The following is a 25609-nucleotide window of genomic DNA, read 5'->3' as shown; positions in this document are numbered from 1 at the left end:
GATAGAGGATTGGTATCAGTTGACCTAGCGGTTGGGGGGGGAGGGAGGGTTCCAAATGAGTTTGGGACCCCCCCAAAAAAAGCCTCTGGCACTCTGCCAGAATTTAAGGACACAAATAAGATTTTTACACATTTTAGGGGGTGTTTAGGGTAAAGCACTACTATGGAGCTGACAAAATACATTGTTAAGTAACTAGGTAAGGTGGATATGGGCCCAGTAGAGCATGCTGGGGAGGTAAGTGAAGGCAAATATGCATGAAGGACAAAAAAGAAACGATTAAACATTCCAGCATGCATGAGGACAAAGGGGACATTCACAGCATATTACAATCATGGCAATTAGGGAATGATGAAAGAAATACAATACATTAGCAAACATTAAATGCAATAAAATGTGATGTTAAAAGAAAAAATCTTACCTTAATATAGTCCTTCTGCAGGACCTGGATGATGGCAGAACCGGTCTCCGGGATAATGATCCCCAGAGCCTGGGGGGAGATGCCTGTCGAGAATTTGAGGTCCTGCAGGCTTCTCCCCATCGCTGCAACATGGCGACTAGCCTCTGCTCCGGAGTGATGGCTTGCCGCATGCAGGTATCCCGCCTGCTGATATAAGGGGTCAACAAGCCAACAAACAGTGAAAAACAGGGTCCGTCATCCGGAGAAAGTTCCTGAATCGCCAGGATTATTTTCACCGATCTCACGGCTCAAAGGCATGTGGCAGAATTGGTCACGCTGGAGCAACCAATTCTTGGTCCATGAACTCCTCCCCACCCTGTTCATGGACTGGGCTTGTCTCAAAGTAAGAACCCCAACACCAAGCCCCCGCACAGCACGAACTCTACGATGAGTACGTACACGCAACATGGCTTCAAAGCAGTCGACTGGTCAGAACGAAGTAACAGAACGCACTGAAGAACAGCAAGGCCTGTGAAGAGCGACCTAAAAATCCATAACGAACGGACAAGAACAAACCAATGGGAACTCCCTGCACGCACTGAAGACCAGATACAATCCCACAAGCACAAACTGAACAGCAGAAAAACGATCTGAAATCCACGAGTCTGAAAAAGCAGGAATCGTCTCTCAGCAAACTTTTACTAACATGAGATTAGCAAAACAAGCCCAAAGGATGCCACGCTTAGTATTGAACTGCCCTTTTATAGTCTCGTCATACGTGGTGTACGTCACCGCATTCTTGACGTTCGGAAATTCTGACAACTTTGTGCGACCGTGTGTATGCAAAACAAGTTTGAGCCAACATCCGTTGGAAAAAATCCAATGGATTTTGTTGTCGGAATGTCCGATCAATGTCCGATCGTGTGTACAGGGCATTAAAGTGTAGACCTCTAACCCAATTTTTTTCTTCGAGGGGGATAGATTCATTCTATTTTTCCTGGTCTCCATTGTCATTGGTCATAATCTCAGTAGCCACATTTATTACTAAAATAATTATACTATCACTTAAATAAGTATCATGAATAGGGTTGCACCGATACCGACACTATTATCGGTATCAGTGCCCATACCAAGTATTTGCACGAGTATCTGTACTCGTGAAAGGGCTCCAATGCTTGATCCGATACTTGTTGTAACGGACCAGGTGTCCTCAGCGTAACAGGGGGGGCCGGACAGTCTCACAGGTGCAGTGGTGGGGGCACTTACAAGCATTGATCCCCCTTTATATGCTTTCAATAAAGCAGCTGACAGCCGTTTCTCCTCCTCTCCCTCCCGCGGCTGTCAGCTGCTTTATTGAAAGGCTATACAGGGGAATCAATGATTGTAACTTCCCCCGCTGCTGCACTGATCACCTCCGACTGTCCCCTGAGTGCTCCTGCAGCTTCCTGGGTCTTCCTCTGGCTTCCGGTGTCCTCCTCCCTCTCTCCGGGAATTCTGGAGAAACCTCAAAGTTCCGGTGCAAGAAACCTGGTAGTTCCACCACTGTATAGAGGACTACAAATCCCAGCAATACAGTAACAATGATCGATCTGAAAACACAACGATTCCCATCATGGGATGCCCTGTATATTTGTGTATATGTAATAATAATAATAATAATAATAATAATAAATGGTGCGTTAATTCAAGAAGCTATGCAGAGACAATAGACAAATATGCAGAAATGACTATCCCTAATTAAAAAAATAAAATAATGCAATAATATGCGATAATGTTGTGAAACAATGATAGAGTGCACTAATTCAAGAAGCTATGCAGCAAAAAATAAACAAATATGCATGAATGACTATACCTCATTTAAAACAAAAACCAAAACATGCAGTTGTATGCGATAATATGTGAAAAAGTGATGAAGTGTGCTAATTCAAGAAGCTAAGCAGCAAAAATAGACAAATATTCATAAATGACTATCCCTAATTTAAAAAAAACAAAAAATACAATAATTTGCGATAATATGTGAAACAGTGATAAAAGTGCTTGAATCAAAAGAGGATATTTTATTATTTTTTATATAAATCAGATGAATATCTGCTTTTGATTTGAGCACTTTTATCACTGTTTCACGTATTATCGCATATTATTGTATTTTTTTGTTTTTTTAAATATGGGATAGTCATTTATACATATTTGTCTATTTCTGCTGTTTAGATTTTTGGATTAGCGCACTTTATCACTGTTTCACATATTATCGCATATTACTGCATTTTTTTATTTTTTATTTTAATGAGGGAGTCATTCATGCATATTTGTTTATTTTTGCTGCCTAGTTTCTTGAATTAGTGCACTTTATCATTGTTTCACAACATTATTGCATATTACTGCATTTTGTTTTTGTTTTTTTAATTGGGGATTGTCATTCCTGCATATTTGTCTATTTTTGCCACATAGCTGCTTGAATTAGCGCACCATTTTTTTAAAATTATTACATACACACAAATACACAGGGCATCCCATGATGGAGCGTGGAATAGATAGAACCTCTGTCAGGGTTGTGTTTCTGCCTTTGTCCCCTCTGGGTAGATTTATTCTATTTTTCTTGGTCTCCGTTGTCACTGGTCATAATCCCAGTAGCCTCATTTATCACTGAGATAATTATATTATTACCTAAATAAATATCATGAGGATAATAATGCCAAAAATGTCATGCGTCAAAACAAATGGGATTCTGATATAGACCCTGATATAAGGGAGGACTTTGATGGGGACTCTGATGTAAGGGGAGACTCTGCTGCATAGTCTGATATAAGGGGGCACTCTGATAGACTTCCCTGTCTTTTTCAATGAATACCTTAGTGCTAAATTTACTATATGGCCCATTTATGTATTGATACATGGTGATCATATTCCCCATATAACGCCTGTCAAAGAAGAGTAAGTTCAGTTCATAAAATCTTTCCTCCGTGGCCCTTTTTATTGTAGTTGTTCTTCTCTAGACTCTCTGCAGTTCTGCAATATCTTTAATGCGACTTCATACAGCTGCTCACCTAAACTGCATTCATCCAGGTCTTCATAACAAGTGGGTCCGGTGTAGCCTGGCGGGCAAAGGCACATGGCCCTGCCAGTCACGGGATTCGTCTCGCATGTGGCCTCAGGGTGACATGGATTTTTCAGACATGCATCAGCCAGGTGACACAGAAGACCTAGACATAGAGGGAATAGGAAACTGTTAGAAAAGTATGCACTGTGGGTTACTGTACTTTATTCATGGTTTTATTTTTGGATATATTTGTTCATGTTTATTGAAAGCTTGTTTACTTTCGAGATGCCAACCATGATGCAAAAATTTCAACTAAGTTTTATTTAAAGAGGAGCTTCAATCATATGTGTGAAAATGAGAAGTCAACATCTGCAAAAACTATATCTGTTAATTTTTAATAAACTCACCTGCCCAGGGATCCAGCTCTGTCCTCAACTGAGCCAGTTTCTTTACCAGTCTTCGGTCTCCGGCACCAGCAACTTAACTGTGGACAGCGGCTCTGTGTCCTTTATTAATAGAGCACATTGCACCTTGGACATTTTCTAGCAGAAACTATTTTCGATTCATTTGTTTTTATAAAATGTATTTATGTTCACATTTTTTATAATTTTTATTTGGGAAAGTTGTTGCTAATGAATCGCTGCACATATATTTATTATATGTCTTTGTTCAGCTTTGAGTGATACAAAGCAAGTGCGTGCTTGCTTCTTCTTAGGTGTATTTATTTTTAATCATTACTACTCCTAAACCTTGTGGACAGCCTTCCCAGAAGAGTTGAAGCTGTTATAGCTGCAAAGGGTGGGTCAACCCTATGGGCTAATAGTGGGATGCCATTACATTTTTCGCGTGTAAAAGCAGGCGTCACAATACTTTTGGTAATATAGTGTAGTTCCAGCACTTGGTAGATTAACCTTTACTACTGTTCACTTCTGCACTTGAGGTGGCCTTGTTACTGTTTATGCTGACCTGGATGCCAAATATCATCTTATGCCTAGTACTTACTGTTAATCACATTGTATGCTAAGTTGTGTTATTGCCATTGTTAATACATTTTATACTTGCCTAGTTACCAACCATATTGAGCGACGATACAGTGCCTTGCAAAAGTATTCACCCCCTTGGCATTTTACGTGTTTTGTTGCCTCACAACCTGGAATTAACATGGATTGTTTGAGGATTTGCATCATTTAATTTATAGAACATTCCCACAACTTTGAAGATGTTTTTTTTTTTATTGTGAAGCAAACAACAAATAGTACAAAATAACAGAAAACGTCAATGTGCATAACTATTCACCCCCCTAAAGTCAATACTTTGTAGAGCCATCTTTTGCAGCTATCACAGCTCCAAGTCGCTTTGGATAAGTCTCTATGTCCTTGCCACATCTTACCACTGGGATTTTTGCCCATTCCTCCTTTCAAAACTGCTCCAGCTCCTTCATTTTGGATGGTTTGCGCTTGTGAACAGCAATCTTTAAGTCTGACCACAGATTTTCTATTGGATTGAGGTCTGGGCTTTGACTAGGTCATTCCAACACATTTACATGTTTCCCCTTAAACCACTCAAATGTTGCTTTAGCAGTGTGTTTGGGGTCATTGTCCTGCTGGAAGGTGAACCTCCGTCCTAGCCTCAAATCACACACAGAGTGGTATAGGTTTAGCTCAAGAATATCTCTGTATTTAGCACCATCCATATTTCCCTCAACTCTGACCAGTTTCCCAGTTCCGACTGCTGAAAAACATCCCCACAGCATGATGCTGCCACCACCATGTTTCACTGTGGGGATGGTTTTCTGTGGATGATGTGATGTGTTGGGTTTGCGCGAGACAGCGTTTTCTTTGATGGCCAAAAAGTTCAATTGTAGTCTCATCAGACCAGAGCACCTTCCTCCATACATTTTGGGAGTCCCCCACATGCCTTTTTGCAAACTCAAAATGTGCCATTTTGTTTTTTGCTGAAAGTAATGTCTTTCTTCTGGCCACTCTGCCATAAAGCCCAACTCTATGGAGCGTACGGCTTATTGCCGTCCTATGTACAGATACTCCAGTCTCTGCTGTGGAACTCTGCAGCTCCTCCGGGGTTACCTTAGGTCTCTGTGCTGTCTCTCTGATTAATGCCCTCCTTGCCCGGTCCGTGAGTTTTGGTGTGCGACCGTCTCTTAGTATGTTTGCTGTTGTGCCATGTTCTTTCCGTTTGGTTACGATAGATTTGATGGTGCTCCTAGGGATCATCAAAGATTTGGATATTTTTTAGAACCTAACCCTGACTTGTACTTCTCAACAACATTTTCCCTTACTTGTTTGGAGAGCTCCTTGGTCTTCATGGCAGTGTTTGGTTAGTGGTGTCTCTTGCTTAGGTGTTGCCTCTGGGGCCTTTCAAAAAGGTGTGTATATGTAATGACAGATGATGTGACACTTAGATTGCACACAGGTGGACATCATTTCACTAATTATGTGACTTCTGAAGGTAATTGGTTGCACCAGAGCTTTTTATGGGCTTCATAACAAAGGGGGTGAATACATACGCACATGCCAATTATTTTTTTATTTCTGAAAAATAGTTTTATGTATATATTTTTCTAATTCTCCTTCACCAACTTAGAGTATCGTGTTCTGATCCATCACATATAATTCAGATTAAAAAAAAACATTGAACTAGAGGCTGTAATGTAACAAAATAGGTGAAAAACCAAGGGGCTGAATACTTTTGCAAGGCACTGTATATTAAGTTTGGCTTTACTACCTGGTTTGGTGCCTGTTTTCTTTGATATAGCACAACTATTAGGTATACCAAGTTTTGCTTTCAGCGATTTCTTGTGATATTGTATGTTTGTAGACTCAACCTGGTGTATCAGAGGGCCTACAAGGCTAGCTCTATATATGTGTTTAGACATAGCCATGCAGATATGTTTTTTATTTTATTTACCAGTCGTTCCTGGGAGGCATTGGCACATAAACCCTGCCACCTTGTCAATGCAGGTAGACCCCTGAAAACAGACAGCTGTGGCACAGTCATCAATGTTGTGATCACAGTTGTCACCATCCCATCCGTTAGCGCACACACATCTGTATCCTCCGTATGTGTTCTGACAAGTTCCTCCATTTCTACATATGCCTGGAGTCTGACATTCATCAATGTCTTTGGTACAAAGTCCTCCTAGTGGAGAAGAAGGGACAAGGAGAGTCATTGAAATAGATATATGATAACATGTGGACCTAAGCATCCTTGTTTACTGACCTCAGAACTTTCACTTCTTTAATCCAACTTTTATCCTGAGCAAAACCTCTAAACCCAACTCTTAAAGTGTAGACCTTTAACCCATTTTTTTTTTTTTTTTTTAAAGAGCGTGGAATGGTTAGAACCTCTGTCAGGATTGTGTTTCTGCCTTTGTCTCCTCTGGATTCATTCTATTTTTCCTAGTCTCCATTGTCATCGGTCATAATCTCCGTAGCCACATTTATCACTTAAGTAAGTTTCAAGAATAGGGTTGCACCGATAGTAGTATTGATATCAGTGCCGATACCAAGCATTTGCACGAGTATCTGTACTCGTGCAAATGCTCCAATGCTTGATCCGATACCTGTTGTAACCGCCCAGGCTTCCTCAGTGTAACAGGGGGGCAGCCCCACAGGTGATCAGTGCGGTGGTGGGGGCAGTTGCAAGCATCAATCCCCCTGTATAGTCTTTCAATAAAGCAGCTGACAGCTGCTTCTCCTCCTCCCCCTCTCGCAGCTGTCAGCTGCTTTATTGAAAGGCTATACAGGGAGATCAATGCTTGTAGCTGCCCCCACCGCCACACCAATCACCCCCGACTGTCCCCTGTGTGCTCCTCCAGCTCCCTGGGTCTTCCTCTGGCTTCCAGTGTCCTCTTTCCTCTCTCCGGGTCCTCCTCCGGTCCCCCCCCCATATCTCTCAGGATAGAGAGCGGAGGAAGGAGCTGGTAAATATGTCATTTACCAGCTTCTTCCTCTTCTGAATGAACAGAGTCAGTGATCACTGACTCAGTCCATTCATAACTGAGTATAATAAACTATGTTTATGATGCTTCAGTGTATGAATGAACAGGAGCCCGTCTTCTGTGTAATCATTTTCAGTGCAGCTGAGGCTGCAGAGAAATGGACTGGGGAATCTGGGAAATATGCATGAAGCTCATTTAAAACAAAAAACAAAACATTATGTGCGATGATAAGTGAAACAGTGATGAAGTGTGCTAATTCAAGAAGCTAAGTAAGCAAAAATAAACAAATACGCATGGATGCCTATCCCTAATTTAAAAAACACAAAACATAAATTGCAGTAGTAATATGTGATAATATGTGAAACAGTGATGAAGTGCACTAATTCAAGAATCTAAACAGGAAAAATAGACAAATATGCATAAATGACTATCCCTAATAAAAAAATAAAAAATAAAAAAAATACAATAATATGCGATACCGTGATAAAAGTGCTCAAATCAAAAGCAGATATTTTATTATTTTTTATGGAAAATCAGATGAATATCTGCTTTTGATTCAAGCACTTTTATCACTGTTTCACATAATATCGCATAATATTGTATTCATTTATGCATATTTGTCTATTTTTGCTGCTCAGCTTTTTGCATTTGTGCACTTTATCACTGTTTCACATATTATCACATATTACTGACATTTTTAAATTTTTTTGTTTTTTTAATTAGGGTTAGGCATTCATGAATATTTGTCTATTTTTGCTGCCCACCTTCTTGAATTAGTGTACTTCATCACTGTTTCACATATTATCGCATATTACTGCATTTTTTTTTTTTTTTATGAGGGAGTCATTAATGCGTATTTGTTTATTTTTCATTGTTTAACAACATTATTGTATTTTACTGCATTTTTTTTTTAAATTGGGGATAGTCATTCCTGCATATTTGTCTATTTTTGCTGCAAAGCTGCTTGAATTAGCGCACCATTGCACCATTTTTTTTGTATTATTACATACAAATACACAGGGCATCCCATGATGGAGCGTGGAATGGTTAGAACCTCTGTCAGGGTTGTGTTTCTGCCTTTGTCCCCCTTGGGTAGATTTATTCTATTTTTCCTGGTCTCCATTGTCACTGGTCATAATCCCAGTAGCCTCATTTATCACTGTGAAAATTATACCATTACCTAAATAAATATCATGAGGATGATAATGCCAAAAATGTCATGCGTCAAAACAAATGGGGATTCCGATGTGAACCCTGAGGTAAGGGAGGACTTTGATGGAGACTCTGATGTAAGGGGAGACTCTGATGCATAGTCTGATATAAGGGGGCACTCTGATAGGCCTCCCTGTTTTTTTCAATGACCTGTAAGTGAATACTTTAGTGCTAAATTTACTATATGGACCATTTATGTATTGATACATGGTGATCATATCCCCCCCATAAAACGCCTCTCAAAGAAGAGTAAGTTTAGTTCATAAAATCTTTCCTCATAGCTGAGGTCCTCCATGGCCCTTATTCTTGTAGTTGCTCTTCTCTAGACTCTCTGCAGTTCTGCGATATCTTTGATGTGACTTCATACAGCTGCTCACCTAAACTGCATTCATCCTTGGCTTCATAACAAGTGACTCCGGTGTCGCCTGGCGGGCAAAGGCACACGGCCCTGCCAGACACGGGATTCGTCATGCATGTGGCCTCAGGGTGACATGGATTTTTCAGACATGCATCATCCAGGTGACACAGAAGACCTAGACATAGAAGGAATAGGAAACCATTAAAAAAGTGTGCACTGTGGGCTACTGTACTTTATTCATGATTCAACCATGATGCAAAAATTTCAACTAAGCTTTATTTAAAGAGGCGCTTCAATCATATGTGTGGAAATTAAAAGTCAACATCTGCAAAAACTGTATCTGTTGATTTTTAATAAACAGACACTCACCTGCCCAGGGATCCAGCTCTGTCCTCAACTGAGCCAGTTTCTTTACCAGTCTTCGGTCTCCAGCACCAGCAACTTAACTGTGGGCAGCCGGCTCTGTGCCCTTTATTAATAGAGCACATTGCACCTTGGACATTTTCTAGCAGAAGCTATTTTTCGATTCATTTGTTTTTATGAAATGTATTTATGTTCACATTTTTTTATAATTTTTATTTGGAAAAAGTTGTTGCTAATAAATCGCTGCACATATATTTATTATATGTCTTTGTTCAGCTGTGAGTGATACAAAGCAAGTGCGTGCTTGCTTCTCCTTAGGTGTATTTTTTTTTAATCAATACTACTCCTAAACCTTGTGGACAGCCTTCCCAGAAGAGTTGAAGCTGTTATAGCTGCAAAGGGTGGGCCAACTCATTATTGAACCCTATGGGCTAATACTGGGATGCCATTACATTTTATGTGTGTGTAAAAGCAGGCGTCCCAATACTTTTGGTAATATAGTGTAGTTCCAGCACTTGGTAGAGTAACCTTTACTACTGTTCACTGCTGCACTTGAGGTGGCCTTGTTACTGTTTATGCTGATCTGGATTCCAAAAATCATGTTATGCCTAGTCCTTACGGTTAATCCATTGTATGCTAAGTTGTGTAATGCCGTGTACACACGAGCGGACTTTCGACGGACTGAACTCCTAAAGACATTTTGACGGACTTTCGACGGAGTTCCGACGCAACGCACTTGCCTACACACGATCACACCAAAGTCCGACTGATTCGAACGTGATGACGTACGACCGGACAAGAATAAGGTAGTTCATGGCCAGTAGCCAATAGCTGCCCTTGCGTCGTTCGTCCGTCGGACTAGCATACAGACGAACAGATTTTTCGACCGGACTCGAGTCCGTTGGAAAGATTTGAAACATGTTCTATTTCTAAAGTCCGTCTGATTTTTTAACAGCAAAGGTCCAATGAAGCCCCACACATGATCGAATTGTCCGGCGGATTCGTTCCGTCGGACCTTTGCTGTTGAAAAGTCCGGTCATGTGTACACAGCATTATTGCCATTGTTAATTTATTTTATGCTTGCCTAGTTACCAACCATATTGAGCGACTATATAAGTTTGCCTTTACTACCTGGTTTGGTGCCTGTTTTCTTTGATATATCAAAACTATTAGGTATACCAAGTATTGCTTCCAGTGATTTCTTGTGATATTCTATGTTTGTAGACTCAACCTGGTATATCAGAGGGCCTGAAGTTCTTGAAAATGCAGAGACAAAGAACAGGAGACCCATCCTATATAGTGGCTCCTACAAGGCTCTATATATGTTTAGACATAGCCATGCAGATAGTTTTCATATTTTATTTACCAGTCTTTCCTGGGGGGCATAGGCACATAAATGACGCCACCTTGTCGATGCAGGTAGACCCATGAAAACAGACAGCTGTGGCACAGTCATCAATGTTGTGATCACAGTTGTCACCATCCCATCCGTTAGCGCACACACATCTGTATCCTCCGTATGTGTTCTGACAAGTTCCTCCATTTCTACATATGCCTGGAGTCTGACATTCATCAATGTCTTTGGAACAAAGTCCTCCTGTGGAGAAGAAGAGACAAGGAGAGTCATTGAAATAGATATATGATAACATGTGGACCTAAGCATCCTTGTTTACTGACCTCAGAACTTTCACTTCTTTAATCCAACTTTTATCCTGAGCAAAACCCCTAAACCTAACTCTTAAAGTGTAGAACTTTCACCCATTTTTTATTTCAGATAATTCGTAACTTCGGATAAATTCATATTTGTTGCGTTCACAAACTTGAAAGGAAATTCCAATACCTATAATTTAATATTTATTAGTTAGTTATTATTTCAGATTTTCGGGTTTTCTAATTCTCAGATTTTTCATTCTTTTGAATTTTCAGATTTTCATTCTTATTCTTGGATTTTCAAATTTCCAAATTTTAGAATTTTTAAATTTATGAAATTTCGAATATTCGAGTTTCCTAATTTTGAATTTCCGAATTTTCAAATTTCTGAATTTCGGAATTTGAAAATTTGGAAATTCGTAATTTCGGAAATTCGGATATTCGTAATTTCGGAAATTCGGAAATTGAAAAATTCAGAAATTCGGAAATTTCGGAATTAACGAATTTGTCAAAATTCGTTAAAAAACAAATTCGGAACTAAACAAATTGCACATGTCTATTTACCAGCTTCTTCCATTTCTGACTGATCACTGACTCAGTCCTTTCATAACTGAGCATAGTAAATTGTGTTTATAATGCTTCAGTTTATGAATGAACAGGAGCCCGTCTTCTGTCCAATCATTTTCAGTGCAGCTGAGGCTTGAAAGTACTGCTTGAAAAAAAGTATCGGTACTTGTACTCGGTCTTAAAAAATTGGTATTGGTGCAACCCTACACATGAAGATAATCATGCCAACAATATCATGTGTAAAAGCGAATCTATGCTGTACTATATCTACTACAAACATTCTGGCACTACCACTATATGGCCAAAAGTGCATGGCACCCCTTCAAATTACTGACTATAGATGATTCAAGTGAAGGGATCTGTTAATGCTAAATAATACAAAGACAGTTTAGACCAGGGGTCTCCAAGCGATGGACCATGGGCCACATCCAGCCCATAACAAGATTTTATCTGGCCTGCAGCTGGGGTCAGTGAGGTGTCCACAGATTGAGGATTAAGGTCAGCAGAGGCTGCCTTTGGTCTCTGTTTCAACCCCACATGTATGCAAAGGGGGACTCTAATGTAACGGGGTACTCCAAAGAGGACCCTGATGTAAGGGTGGACTTTGATGGAGACTCTGATATAAGGGGCCCAGATAGCAAGTAATTTTGCTGCAAGTTTGAAAATGATTTGCTAAGCTGTTGCTAGACTTGCCAGGCTTCACAAGTTTGTTGCACAATTGCAGCAAGTGTGCAAAGAAAGTTGATCTAGAGTCATGCAATGCAAACATTCTGCAAGTCTGCTGCAAGTTCTGGTTCAGTCATACTGAAATGTATAGTTATTCCTGCACTACCATGTAAACGAAGGGCAACGGACGTTGAACTGCTGCAAGCACCGAATATAGGTCAAGCTCAGCCCATACAGCAATAGAAATAAGGTATGTAAAAAGTGGTGCTGCGCTGTTCTTTAAAAAAAGAAAAAAAAAAAAAAACCTATGCTGCTAGAGGTCGTAGTACAAAGGTAAATGAACACGTAAAATGATATAAACAAAAAAAAAAACAGAAACAATATAAGAATAAGTACAATCAATATAGAGCACTTCTATACCCAATAGGTGCAGTGTGATATTCCACAATAATCGGTGGTAATAGCAAAGTGCAAAGTGCAAGAAAATCATTCAATAAAGACTTAAGGCCAGATGTGATTAGTGTCTTACTGGAAACACTAAAATCAATATCCAATCACTAAAAACCTCAATGGATCGTGCAAGTAGGCAAAAAACATTGTGCAAAAAACAGCAATTAATAAAATAAATGTGCAACGTGCAATCAATTTGTGCAAAATTCGCAAAAATCGCAAATGCAGTGTATAACAAACATATACCCAAAATAAGTCCACAAAGGCAAACGTGTGCAAAATATATAATGGGACTGGGAATGTAGTCCAATGCGATTAAATCCTCTTAGATTCCTGGGCTGGATGAGAGGGGGAGGGGGGAAGGGAAAAAACAAAGAGCACACTGAGAAGTAATAAAAAATCTAAAAATCGCTAAAACCAGCATGGGGTGGGGAGCAGTATACGCCCTGGAGTGCAGTTGCGGCCTGCAATATGTCGGCCGCAGAAAAAGACCCTTGAAGGTACGCAATAAGGAGCATGTTCAAAATATTCTGAGTGGATACGATAAACATAGTGTATCCAAACATTTCCTTTTATGCCACAATAAAGATCCCTCCCATCTGAAATTTTGGGGAATAGAACCATATATCAAACATTGGCAGGGGGGACACGAAGTTAGGACCCTCAGCCAGTTGGAATCAAAATGGATATTCACATTAGATACTTTCTCGCCCAGAGGTTTTTTTTTTATATATTTTTTAATTAATAAAAATTTTTTAACATATTTCTATTTTTTATTTTTTGATTTTTCAAAACTGCTATTTTTTGGTCATTTCTGAATATATGTCATATTTTACAAAATTGTTTTGTTGGGTTTTTGTGATGTCAGTCCGTCATGTCAGCACCCTTAGTATGCATCTCAGCTTTTGATACTCTGCTGACAGTTCTCCCTTCTCTTAGATTAATATAGGATCTGGGTATTGGCCATGCCCCTTCTGGTATCAAACAGGCTGTGATTGGCGGCTGGATTATGTAGTAAAAGACCACCTAGAAAATGGCGGCGCCCATGAACTCTCGGAAAATGTCCGCCAATACTATTACTATATAGAGCTACGGGAAAATGGCTGCCCATAGAACTTAATAGGAGATACTACTTAAGGAAACCTATGATGCCTCCCCTGATGAAGTCACGCGTAGGGACGGGATAGGCATCCAAGACTGATATATGCAAACGAGCTCGTTTTCTGTGTGTTTTTTTCTTGTAAGTGAAGTGAGTACCCTCACCGTTGTTTTAATAAAAACCAACCTCTGATTGAAATACTACACTATTTGGCCCCTTCTTTCCTTTAATCCCCCTCCTGCTCCACTGAGAGACAAAGACCCACTAACAGCTCCATCCAGCCCAGGAATCTAAGTGAGAGGCAGTTAGGAGTACAGCCATTACCAGCAACTTTATGCGGTTACCTCTTTACCGTAAGGTAAGAGGCCACTTCACACCACTGTGTGTCCTGTGCACGAAGAGGAGATCACCCCCATGCTCTCAGCACCTTATTGCACTTTTTTGCACATTTTCTGATTAGCCACATTAAGAGGATTTAATCGCATTGGACTACATTCCCAGTCCCATTATATATTTTGCACACGTTTGCCTTTGTTTGACAGTGGACTTATTTTGGGTATATGTTTATTATACACTGCATTTGCGATTTTTGTGAACTTTGCACAAATTGATTGCACGTTGCACATTTATTTTATTAATTGCTGTTTTTTGCACAATGTTTTTTGCCTACTTGCACGATCCATTGAGGTTTTTAGTGATTGGATATTGATTTTAGTGTTTCCAGTAAGATACTTATCACATCTGGCCTTAAGTCTTTATTGAATGATTGTCTTGCACTTTGCTATTACCACCGATTATTGTGGAATATCACACTGCACCTATTGTGTATAGAAGTGCTCTATATTGATGGTACTTATTCTTATTATTATTATTATGTTTCTGTTTTTTTATATGTTTATATCATTTTACATGTTCATTTACCTTTGTACTACTACCTCTAGCAGCATAGGTTTTTTTTTTTAAAGAACAGCGCAGCACCAATTTTTACATACCTTATTTCTGGTTCAGTTATGTTGTTTAATAGTTATCCCACCACAGGGGGTCACTGTGGCTGAATTTTCATCATTGCTCCTGCTGTGTGTAAGGTTTTTCTTTAATTGGTGCTGGAGCAGCCATAGAATCACTTTGGGAGTGGTAACCATGAGATCTGATGATCTGATATTGAGTTCAGGGAGGTAGAAATCAAGGAGTGATTAACCCTAATATCCCATTGGTGTAGCACAATTTGGAATGTTTTTTTCTTTCTTGTTTATATGCTGAGATTTAGCAGAAAATGTATGTATTTAACGAGAGGTAGAAATAGAAACCTCAAAGATCCAGTTCAAGAAACCTGGTAGTTCCACCACTATATAGAGGACTACAAATCCCAGCAATACAGTAACATTGCAGAATTCCACCAGCTATAGGGGGTGTATATAGAGAGCCATGCATTGTATATAGACAGATAACTGCACTGTACTGTGTTGTAAAGAGATCCATGTACTGTACAGAGGGAGATTCATGCATTGTGCTGTATACAGAGAGACCCATGCATTGCGCTGTATACAGAGAGATCCCTTTCATGGGAAATAGGAAAAGGTGGATACTTTTGTCACCATCTATACCAGGCTCACCTCACTCTACAGAGGTCTCAGGTCATATGACCTTTCTGGTCTAGGCATGCCTTCTGTCCCTGACAGTACAGCAGGGAGATGAGCGGAGGGTTCCCTCACTACTGGTTCCTTCATTGTTCTGTATTGGGCTTGGTCTATAAATGGCTAGATTTGCCTCTTACATTGTGTGCAATCTCTACCATTTCCCTCTTCATTCTGTTGACATCTTCGTAGCTTTATTTGTGACTAGCTATTCTCTGCAGTATCTGTATTTATGTATCTGTTGCCCCCCCCCATTTGAAAGCACAATGTTTCCCATTATGGCATGCCCTGTGTATTTGTGTATATTTAAATATAATAATAAATGGTGCACTAATTCAAGAAGCTTAGCAGAAAAAATAGACAAATATACAGGAATGACTATCCCTAATTAAAAAAATTAAAATAAAATAATGCAGTAATACGCGATAATGTTGTGAAACAATGATAAAGTGTACTAATGCAAAAAAAAAAAAAAAAAACAAATATGCATGAACCTCATTTAAAACAAAAAAACAAGGGGGCACATGCGCAAAGCTTTGCATGGCGGACGTGTCTCTGTGAAGCTCCGCACTCCCCGCCGCATACCCGGGACTCTTGTGCCTTGCTGAACCGGCAAATCGGAGCCATTTCCACGGGGATCGCTTCCCCAAACATCAGTGCCCCTTCCGGTATGGTATTAACGGGCCATCGCCGTAAACCTAACCACAAGCCCATCAAAGAAGCGCTGGACCGCGCTTCCACCAAGATGGCGTCGAAGGCCCGGAACCTGGCTAATCTCTCAACGATATCCCCAGCTCACTCTGATCTACCTGACAGCGAAGAGGAGACTGACATACAAGAGGGCTCAGGCGGCTCCCCACCCGCCCCTAATACAGGTATGTCACAAGCAGCCTTTATGAGAATCATGGAATCTATGCTTCATAAGGCCCTTAAAGCAACATCAGACCAGATCACCACTAGTCTGACACGTGAGATACGTGAAATAGGCCAACGCACAGCAGACCTTGAAACAAGGGTGGATGATATAGAACTCACCCTCCAGGAACAAGCACAAGAGCAAATTGCTCTCAGAGAGGAGAATTCGATGCTTTTATCCCGCCTCGAGGACGTGGAAAACCGCTCCAGAAGATCCAATCTACGCCTCAGAGGCATTCCAGAAACAATTGATGACCTGCAGTCTTTTACAACGGCACTATTTCAAGAACTAGCACCATCCATACCCATCGAACGTCTTGAATTCGATAGAATTCACAGAGCACTCACCAGACGCCAATCAGACGGACCACCAAGAGACATTATCATCAAGCTGCACTTTTTTTGCACGAAAGAACAGCTTCTGGCGGCCGCCCGCAACAACAACACCCTACAATTTCAGAGCCATACATACCAATTGTTTGCTGACTTAGCACCCCTCACGATTGCTAAACGCCGTGCCATGAAGCCTCAACTACAGGTACTTATACAACACCAACTTAAGTACACATGGCGGTTCCCATTCGCATTACAATTCACCTATCAAAGTCAGCAACATACCTCCACCACACCAGAATCTCTCCAAAGACTGCTGGAATCACTCCATCTGTCTCCCCAGACCGCGCATTCAGACACAGCCCTTCCTCGCACTCCAGCCAGATCTGCCTCTCAGCCATACACCACAACCCCCAAACGGAATAACCCTGGACCACCATCTATCCGGAAGGGAACCCCAGCCAGATTATCCGAATACTCTTATCGCAGCCCGAAATCCCGAGCTCCACGCTGAACACAAGTGAACTGTTTCTTCTTTTTTTTTTTCTTTTCTCTTGTCTTCCCTCTTTTTTGAATACGCAGGTACTCGGTTGCACTAGCAAAGAACGTCTCCATACCACTTTATGAGATCCCACTCGCGACCGAGACCTGCTAGAGGACTTCCGACAAGAAAGGACACTTGGTACCCTGAAGTTGTTCCCTCTTCAGGGCTCGTAGGTCTTTTCAGGCCTCCTCAGGTTCAGTTATTTTGTTCATCTTTCTTTTACATCTTAAATCTTTTTATTTTATCTTGTTATCGTAGCTAAGTTGTTCTTAAACATACAATTCTGTTTTACACATGCCCAGGGTGCACTTGACCTGGTTTGCAATCCATAGACCGGGTGAACCTTGCTACTCTGCTGATTTCAAGTTTGAGTACCGGTAATGACATAATTAGACAGCTTTTGTACTTTGACTAACCCACTATATGCTTCATGCACACTCTGCTAGTTGGTATCCCATATCCCCCCCCCTCCCCTTCCCCCCCCTCCCCCCCTCCCCCCCCTCTTCTCCTCTCCTCCTCCTCCCCGCCCCACCCTCTCCCCTCTCCCCCCTCTCTCCCCCCCTCCCTTCTCCTCCCATCCCCCCCTCCCTCCTCCCAACCCCCCTTCCCCCCAACTCAAGGATACTAATCTCTCACGGTGAACAACACCAACTGAGAACTCATATATGCACTTATCAATTACTGAATTGAGCTGTACCATACCCTGTTATATTCCCCACCCCCCACCTTTTATTTGATATTCTACTGTTATTTGCATTATATGGGGGCATTGGGGAATATCCTGTATTTTCTACTTTACTCTGTTTTGTTGTTATCCACCATACTTACCTTTAAATCAAATCAAATTCCTCCTTTTTCTTTTGTTACTCCCGGTTGCGGCGGGGAGCAGTCAATGCTTACCCCCCCTACGGTGCATTCACTCTTTGACCGGAACCTCGGTTACAGAGTCAGTGCACACATTAGTCGGGCACTACTGGCGTGCTGTCTCCTTATTAGGGGGATCGCTCAGTGCTCCACCCGACCCACAATGCTCTCCCTCACCACCCCCTCTCTCTCCTCCCTCTTTGACTCAACTTCTTTACTCCTTACTTTTTTCTGTGCCGGCTGGCTCGCGTGGACCCTTGGTCCCTTGATATTGACCACCCAAACACCCCATAATGGCCCCACTTGAAATCCTTACGCTGAACGTTAAGGGGCTAAACTCCCCACACAAACGAGTAAAGGCATTTCAAACATTTGCGTCACTGAAAGCCAAAGTTGTAGCCCTCCAGGAAACCCACTTTTCCATTCGCCAAACCCCTAGCTTTTTCAGCTCTAGATACCCACAAGTATTTACTGCTTCAGCAAATACAAAACATAGAGGAGTTTTATTAGCTTTTCACCACACCATGCCATTTACCCTCCTCTCTGAGATAAAAGACCCTGAAGGTCGCTACCTCATCCTAGTGGGTCTACTACAAGACATAACCACAACCTTCGTCTCCTATTACGCCCCCAACACAAATCCGAATCCCTTTTTTTCGCACCTATTACAAGTAGTACAGGCACACTGCAAGGGAACTTTGTTCCTCTGCGGTGACTCCAATTCAGTGCTGCAACCACACACAGACAAATCGCCCTATGCTCCAGAACATTACACCCCCTCTTCACAATTTCGTAAACTTATACAGTCAGCCTCCCTCCTAGACACATGGAGAGAACTCAATCCTACAAAGAGAAACTACACTTTTTATTCACACCCTCACAAATCATTCTCCAGAATTGACCACATATTTACTTCTATAGCATCCGCACCACTTCTCCTTCACTCACACATCCAACCAATTACATGGACAGACCATTGTGCCGTTATCACCACAGTGTCATCCCTAATTCCTCAAGCTACTAACAGATCATGGCGTATGAATGACTCCCTCTTGACCAACCCATCATACTGCCTAGATATTCAAGTAGCCCTTAAAGATTACCTAAAACACAATGCAACCCCCGACATCTCTCCCATCCTGCTTTGGGAAGCGCACAAACCTGTGATTCGTGGCACATGTATTTCAGTGGCGTCTCACCTTAACAGAGACAAGAAGCTCAAATTACACCAACTCGAATCAGATTACCAGAATAGTTTTCTCTTATTCCAATCTGATCCTACCGAAATACACAAATTGACATTAGAAAAAATTAAACTAGAACTGGATCTACTCCTAGCCGAGACGGCCGATAAAACTATTCGGAAAAATAGCCACACGATCTATACTAAAGCAAACAAATCGGACACCTACCTGGCTTTACGTCTACGTAGACCAGACCGTGCTCGTATTCCTATTAGACTCAGACTGGCTAAAGATGTAGTCACTAGTAACCCTGTCAAGGTTCTCTCGGAGTTCCGTAAACAGTTAGCAAATCTCTATGATTCTAAAACAGCATTTCCACTGCGCCAAGCAGAGAAACTGTTTCATAAACTACCTATACCAACCTTGTCTGAATCCAGTCGTGAGCTAATGGAGAGTACGATCTCAGTAGACGAAGTACTAGCAGCCATAAAAACCCTAAAGCCCAATAAATGTCCAGGCCCTGATGGCCTCCCTAGTCTCTATTATAAAAAGTTTGCCACAGAACTATCCCCCCTTCTTGCCAACACTTTCAATGCCATACTAAAACAACACTCTTTTGGCAGGGACACATTGACCGCTCTTATCTCAATGATCCCCAAACCAAACACTGACAGCACGCTATGGTCCAATTATAGACCAATTTCGCTCCTCAACGTGGATATTAAGATTTTAGCCAAAATTCTTGCCCTACGCTTCAATCCCATCATTGGTGGATTGATACACAAAGACCAGGTTGGTTTTATACCCAAGCGACAAGCGAGCGACAATATCAGACGAGTAATTCTCCTTCAACACCTAGCCCGTACCCGTAAGATTCCTATGCACCTCCTCTCCTTAGATATTCGCAAAGCCTTCGATACAGTCTCTTGGCCCTATCTATTTTTTATCCTCCAAAGCTGGGGCTTCGGCCCAAATTTCTTAAATTGGATCAAAGCTCTTTATAATCACCCACAGGCGTATGTGCACTACTCTGGATTCCGATCGGACCCATTCCCAATTGCACGGGGGACTAGACAAGGCTGCCCCTTATCCCCCCTGCTCTTCGCACTCACTATCGAACCCCTGGCAGCCCTGATTAGATCTAATCCTGACATCCGAGGCTTAGAAGTAGCATCTACCTCCCATAAAGTATGCCTTTTTGCCGACGACGCGCTTATGTTTATTACTTCACCCCATACCACATTACCAAACCTTATGAACACCTTAAATAAATTCTCCAGCATATCAGGACTCGAATTCAATCAATCCAAATCGAAGGCCCTCGATGTGTCCCTGCCACAAGCCGATCTAGAAACCTTGCGAAGCAACTTTCCCTTCCACTGGTCTTCCTCCTCGATTCCATATTTAGGGATCAAGTTAACTAAGGATCCTTCCAACCTGTTCCAATCTAATTACCTCCCAATGCTCTCACAAATATCTTCCCTACTTAACACCTGGCTACCAATGTGCGTCTCCTGGTTAGGACGTATAGCGGCTGTGAAAATGTCCCTATTACCAAAACTGTTATACCTATACAGAGTGCTCCCCATCAAAGTCCCTCCTTACTACCATAGGATTGTACAGAATAAAGTTTTTAAATATATATGGGGTCCAATTAGACCCAGAGTGGCGAGACCGATCCTCCTCCGTAACAAGCTCCACGGCGGCCTGGGCATTCCCAACTTCTCACACTACTATCACGCAGCCCACCTAGCCCAGTCCATCTTATACCACGCCAAAATAGAGACCCCACTTTGGGTCGCTCTTGAAGCCATTGATCTACACCCGATTAATATAGGCAACTTACTATGGCTCCCTGCATCGGCAAGAGGACCCATAGCTAACCCATTAACTCTCCACACACTTAAACTTTGGGACAGATTAAAAACTCCCTTTAAACTAATCTCTCCACATTCCCCACTACAATCATACTTAGGTCACCCCCAATTCCTCCCAGCTTACACAGAACCAGCTTCATTCCATGCCTGGGCCCAGGCGGGTCTGACTCGCATCTGTGATCTCGTTGATGGAGACTCTGTGAAACCCTTTCCAATTATTCAAGAGAAAACGCAACTCCCTCACAGAGAATGTTTCCGCTACCTCCAAATTAAACACTTCGTGCAAACAATCATAAAATCTAACTCTGAGCTGGATACTCTAACCGAGTTTGAGAGTATGTGCGAGTTGGAGCCGCATGCCCCAGGCATAATTTCCCGTCTATACTCCCACCTTACATCACCACCCCCAGATTTACCCACCTATGCACAGAGATGGCTAAGAGACCTCGATATTACCCTCGAGCCAGAAGACTGGTCAACCATATGGTCCAACACAAAAAACTCAACCCAGAATGTTGTTGCCTCAGAAGCGAATTATAAAGTACTAATGCGCTGGTATCTAGTCCCAGCTAGAATAGTTAAATTCCTACCTGAATCCTCCCCGAACTGTTTCAGGGGGTGTGGAGACAGGGGCACGCACCTGCATATATGGTGGACATGCCCTCAGGTCCAACGCTTCTGGGCAATAATATTTCAGATGGCAACCACCCTCCATCAAGTTACCTTATCTCCCAGCCCTACAATAGCCCTCCTCAACCTGTTTCCACAAGACTACACCAGACCACAACTCCGACTCCTCCTACATTTATTCACCGCAGCCAAACAGACGATAGCTAAAGCTTGGAAAACACCCACTCTTAACATAGTCGAAACGAAGAATAGGATTACCCAAGCAATGATACATAGCAAAATAGAGGCAAAAATTCTTGATAAAGCCACCCAACACAACAGAATTTGGCGACCCTGGGTTGAGCACTTTCTACCAACAGACGTCGATGAAGACCTAGTATCACTCTAAGAAGGCCCAGACATCTCCTAAGACTCTACCATGACTCTTGTGCCCGCGCGGGCCGACCGGCACCCCCCTTCCTTACTTCTTCTCCTACTCACAACTCCTTTGCTTATAACCCCTCTCTACTACTCCTTTTTCTTATTTCACCTCTCTACCCCATCTTACCCTCCAAAATTAAAACCTGGTAATATACCCTGTTACATACAATATTTTTGTGGGCCCCCCCACCACTGTAATTGGGGAACGGTCCAAATTTATAGTGTTAAAAAGGGATCGTAGTTCCCTTTAATCTTTCATATATCTACGTATTTAGTTCCAGCATGCCTCATGACTTAGAAATATACATGCTATCTTAATACTTAATTTTCCTTAAACCAATGTTCTTTGACATTTTCTCTTTATGTTCACTGTCGCATATTCGATAGAAACTATGTATGGAACTTAATGTAACAGTTGTATGTGAAATTTCCAATAAAATATTTGAAAAGAAAACAAAAAAACAAAACATGCAGTAATATACGATAATGTGCAATGATAAGTGAAACAGTGATGAAGTGCGCTAATTCAAGAAGCTAAGCAGCAAAAATAGACAAATATGCATGGATGCCTATCCATAATTTAAAAAAAAAAAACCCAAAACATAAATTGCAGTAGTAATATGCTATACTGTGTGAAACAGTGATAAAAGTGCTCAAATCAAAAGCAGATATTTTATTATTTTTATGAAAAATCAGATGAATAGCTGCATTTGATTCAAGCACTTTTATCACTGTTTCACATAATATCGCATTATATTGTATTTTGTTGTTTTTTTAAATAAGGGATAGTCATTTATGCACATTTGTCTATTTTTGCTGCTCAGCTTTTTGCATTAGCGCACTTTATCACTGTTTCACATATTATCGCTCATTACTGCAATTTCTTTTTTTTTTTTAATTAGGGAGTCATTCATGCATATTTGTTTATTTTTGCTGCCTAGCTTATTGAATTAGTGTACTTTATCATTGTTTCACAACATTATTGCACATTACTGCATTTTTTTTTTTTGGGGATAGTCATTCCTGCATATTTGTCTATTTTTGCTGCATAGCTGCTTGAATTAGCGCACCATTTTTTAAAATTATTATTACATACACAGAAATACACAGGGCATCCCATGATGGAGCGTGGAATGGTTAGAACCTCTGTCAGGGTTGTGTTTCTGCCTTTGTCCCCTCTGGGTAGATTTATTCTATTTTTCCTGGTTTCCATTGTCCCTGGTCATAATCCCAGTAGCCTCATTTATCACTGAGATAGTTATACCATTACCTAAATAAATATATTGAGGATAATAATGCCAAAAATGTCATGTGTCAGAACAAATGGGGATTCCGATGTGGACCCTGATGTAAGGGAGGACTTTAATGGAGACTCTGATGTAAGGGGAGACTCTGATGCATAGTCTGATATAAGGGGGCACTCTGATAGGGCTCCCTGTCTTTTTCAATGACCTGTAAGTGAATACCTTAATGCTAAAATTTCTTTATGGACCATTTAGGTATTGATACATGGTGATCATATCCCCCCCCCCCCCATAAAACGCCTCTGAAAGAAGAGTAAGTTCAGTTTAGAAATCTTTCCTCATAGCTGAGGTCCTCCATGGCCCTTATTCTTGTAGTTGCTCTTCTCTAGACTCTCTGCAGTTCTGCAATATCTTTGATGTGACTTCATACAGCTGCTCACCTAAACTGCATTCATCCTTGGCTTCATAACAAGTGGCTCCGGTGTAGCCTGGCGGGCAAAGGCACACGGCCCTGCCAGACACGGGATTCGTCTCGCATGTGGCCTCAGGGTGACATGGATTTTTCAGACATGCATCATCCAGGTGACACAGAAGACCTAGACAATGACATAGAGGGAATAGGAACCATTAAAAAAGTGTGCACTGTGGGTTACTGTACTTTATTCATGGTTTCATTTTATTGTTCATGATTATTGAATGCTTGTTTACTTTCGAAATACCAACCATGATGCAAAAATGTCAACTAAGTTTTATTTAAAGAGGAGCTTCAATCAAAATAGACACTCACCTGCCCAGGGATCCAGCTCTGTCCTCAACTGAGCCAATTTCTTTACCAGTCTTTGGTCTCCGGCACCAGTATCTTAGCTGTGGGCACCCGGCTCTGAGTCCTTTATTATTAGAGCATGTTGAACCTTGGACATTTTCTAGCAGAAGCTATTTTTGATTCATTTGTTTTTATGAAATATATTTATGTTCACATTTTTTATCATTTTTATTTGGGAAAAGTTGTTGCTAATGAATCGCTGCACCTATATTTATTATATGACTTTGTTCAGCTGTGAGTGATACAAAGCAAGTGCGTGCTTGCTTCTACTTAGGTGTAATTATTTTTACTCATTACTACTCCTAAACCTTGTGGACAGCCTTCCCAGAAGAGTTGAAGCTGTTACAGCTGCAAAGGGTGAGCCAACTCAATATTGAACCCTACTGTCTAAGACTAGGATACCATTAAATTTTATGTGCGTGTAAAAGCAGGTGTCCCAATACTTTTGGTAATATAGTGTAGTTCCAGCACTTTACTACTGTTCACTGCTGCACTTGAGGTGGCCTTGCTACTGTTTATGCTGATCTGGATGCCAAATATCATCTTATGCCTAGTCCTTACTGTTAATCACATTGTATGCTAAGTTGTGTTATTGCCATTGTTAATCCATTTTATGCTTGTCTAGTTACCAACCATATTGAACGACGATATATTAAGTTTGCCTTTACTACCTGGTTTGGTGCCTGTTTTCTTTGATATAGTACAACTATTAGGTATACCAAGTATTGCTTTCAGTGATTTCTTGTGATATTGTATGTTTGTAGACTCAACCTGGTGTATCAGAGGACCTGAGGTTCTTGAACATGCAGAGACAAAGAACAGGATACCCATCCCTATATAGCGGCTCCTACAAGGCTAGCTCTATATATTTGTGTTTAGACATAGCCATGCAGATAGTTTTTTTATTTTATTTACCAGTCTTTCCTGGGGGGCATAGGCACATAAATGACGCCACCTTGTCAATGCAGGTAGACCCATGAAAACAGACAGCTGTGGCACAGTCGTCAATGTTGTGATCACAGTTGTCACCATCCCATCCGTTAGCGCACACACATCTGTATCCTCCGTATGTGTTCTGACAAGTTCCTCCATTTCTACATATGCCTTGAGTCTGACATTCATCAATGTCTTTGGAACAAAGTCCTCCTGTGGAGAAGAAGGGACAAGGAGAGTCATTGAAATAAAATATATGATAACATGTGGACCTAAACATCCTTGTTTACTGACCTCAGAACTTTCACCTCCTTAATCCAACTTTTATCCTGAGCAAAACCCCTAAACCTAACTCTTAAAGTGTAGACCTTTAACCCATTTTTTTTTTTTTTGATAGAGCAGGGAATGGTTAGAACCTCTGTCAGGATTGTGTTTCTGTCTTTGTCTCATC

General features: G+C 41.2%; 1 protein-coding gene across 5 annotated transcripts in view; it reads right to left on the bottom strand.

Moving 5' to 3' along the window:
• Window positions 1-25609, bottom strand: part of LOC141107557 (uncharacterized) — a 122919-nt gene that overhangs the window by 42011 nt on the left and 55299 nt on the right. For all 5 annotated transcript variants that reach the window (XM_073598386.1, XM_073598382.1, XM_073598384.1 and 2 more), the window contains 6 exons: window positions 25141-25371; window positions 23843-23998; window positions 10692-10922; window positions 8982-9137; window positions 6360-6590; window positions 3442-3597 (listed from right to left, as the gene is read on the bottom strand). In XM_073598386.1, coding sequence (XP_073454487.1) covers window positions 3442-3597; window positions 6360-6590; window positions 8982-9137; window positions 10692-10922; window positions 23843-23998; window positions 25141-25371 — 1161 coding nt within the window. The remainder of the gene's footprint in view (window positions 1-3441; window positions 3598-6359; window positions 6591-8981; window positions 9138-10691; window positions 10923-23842; window positions 23999-25140; window positions 25372-25609) is intronic.

This window comes from Aquarana catesbeiana, linkage group LG09 (assembly GCF_042186555.1).
Source record: "Aquarana catesbeiana isolate 2022-GZ linkage group LG09, ASM4218655v1, whole genome shotgun sequence".
Lineage (NCBI taxonomy): Eukaryota > Metazoa > Chordata > Amphibia > Anura > Ranidae > Aquarana > Aquarana catesbeiana.
The sequence above is the reverse complement of the archived record's forward strand: the minus strand, read 5'-3'. Positions and strand labels throughout refer to the sequence as shown.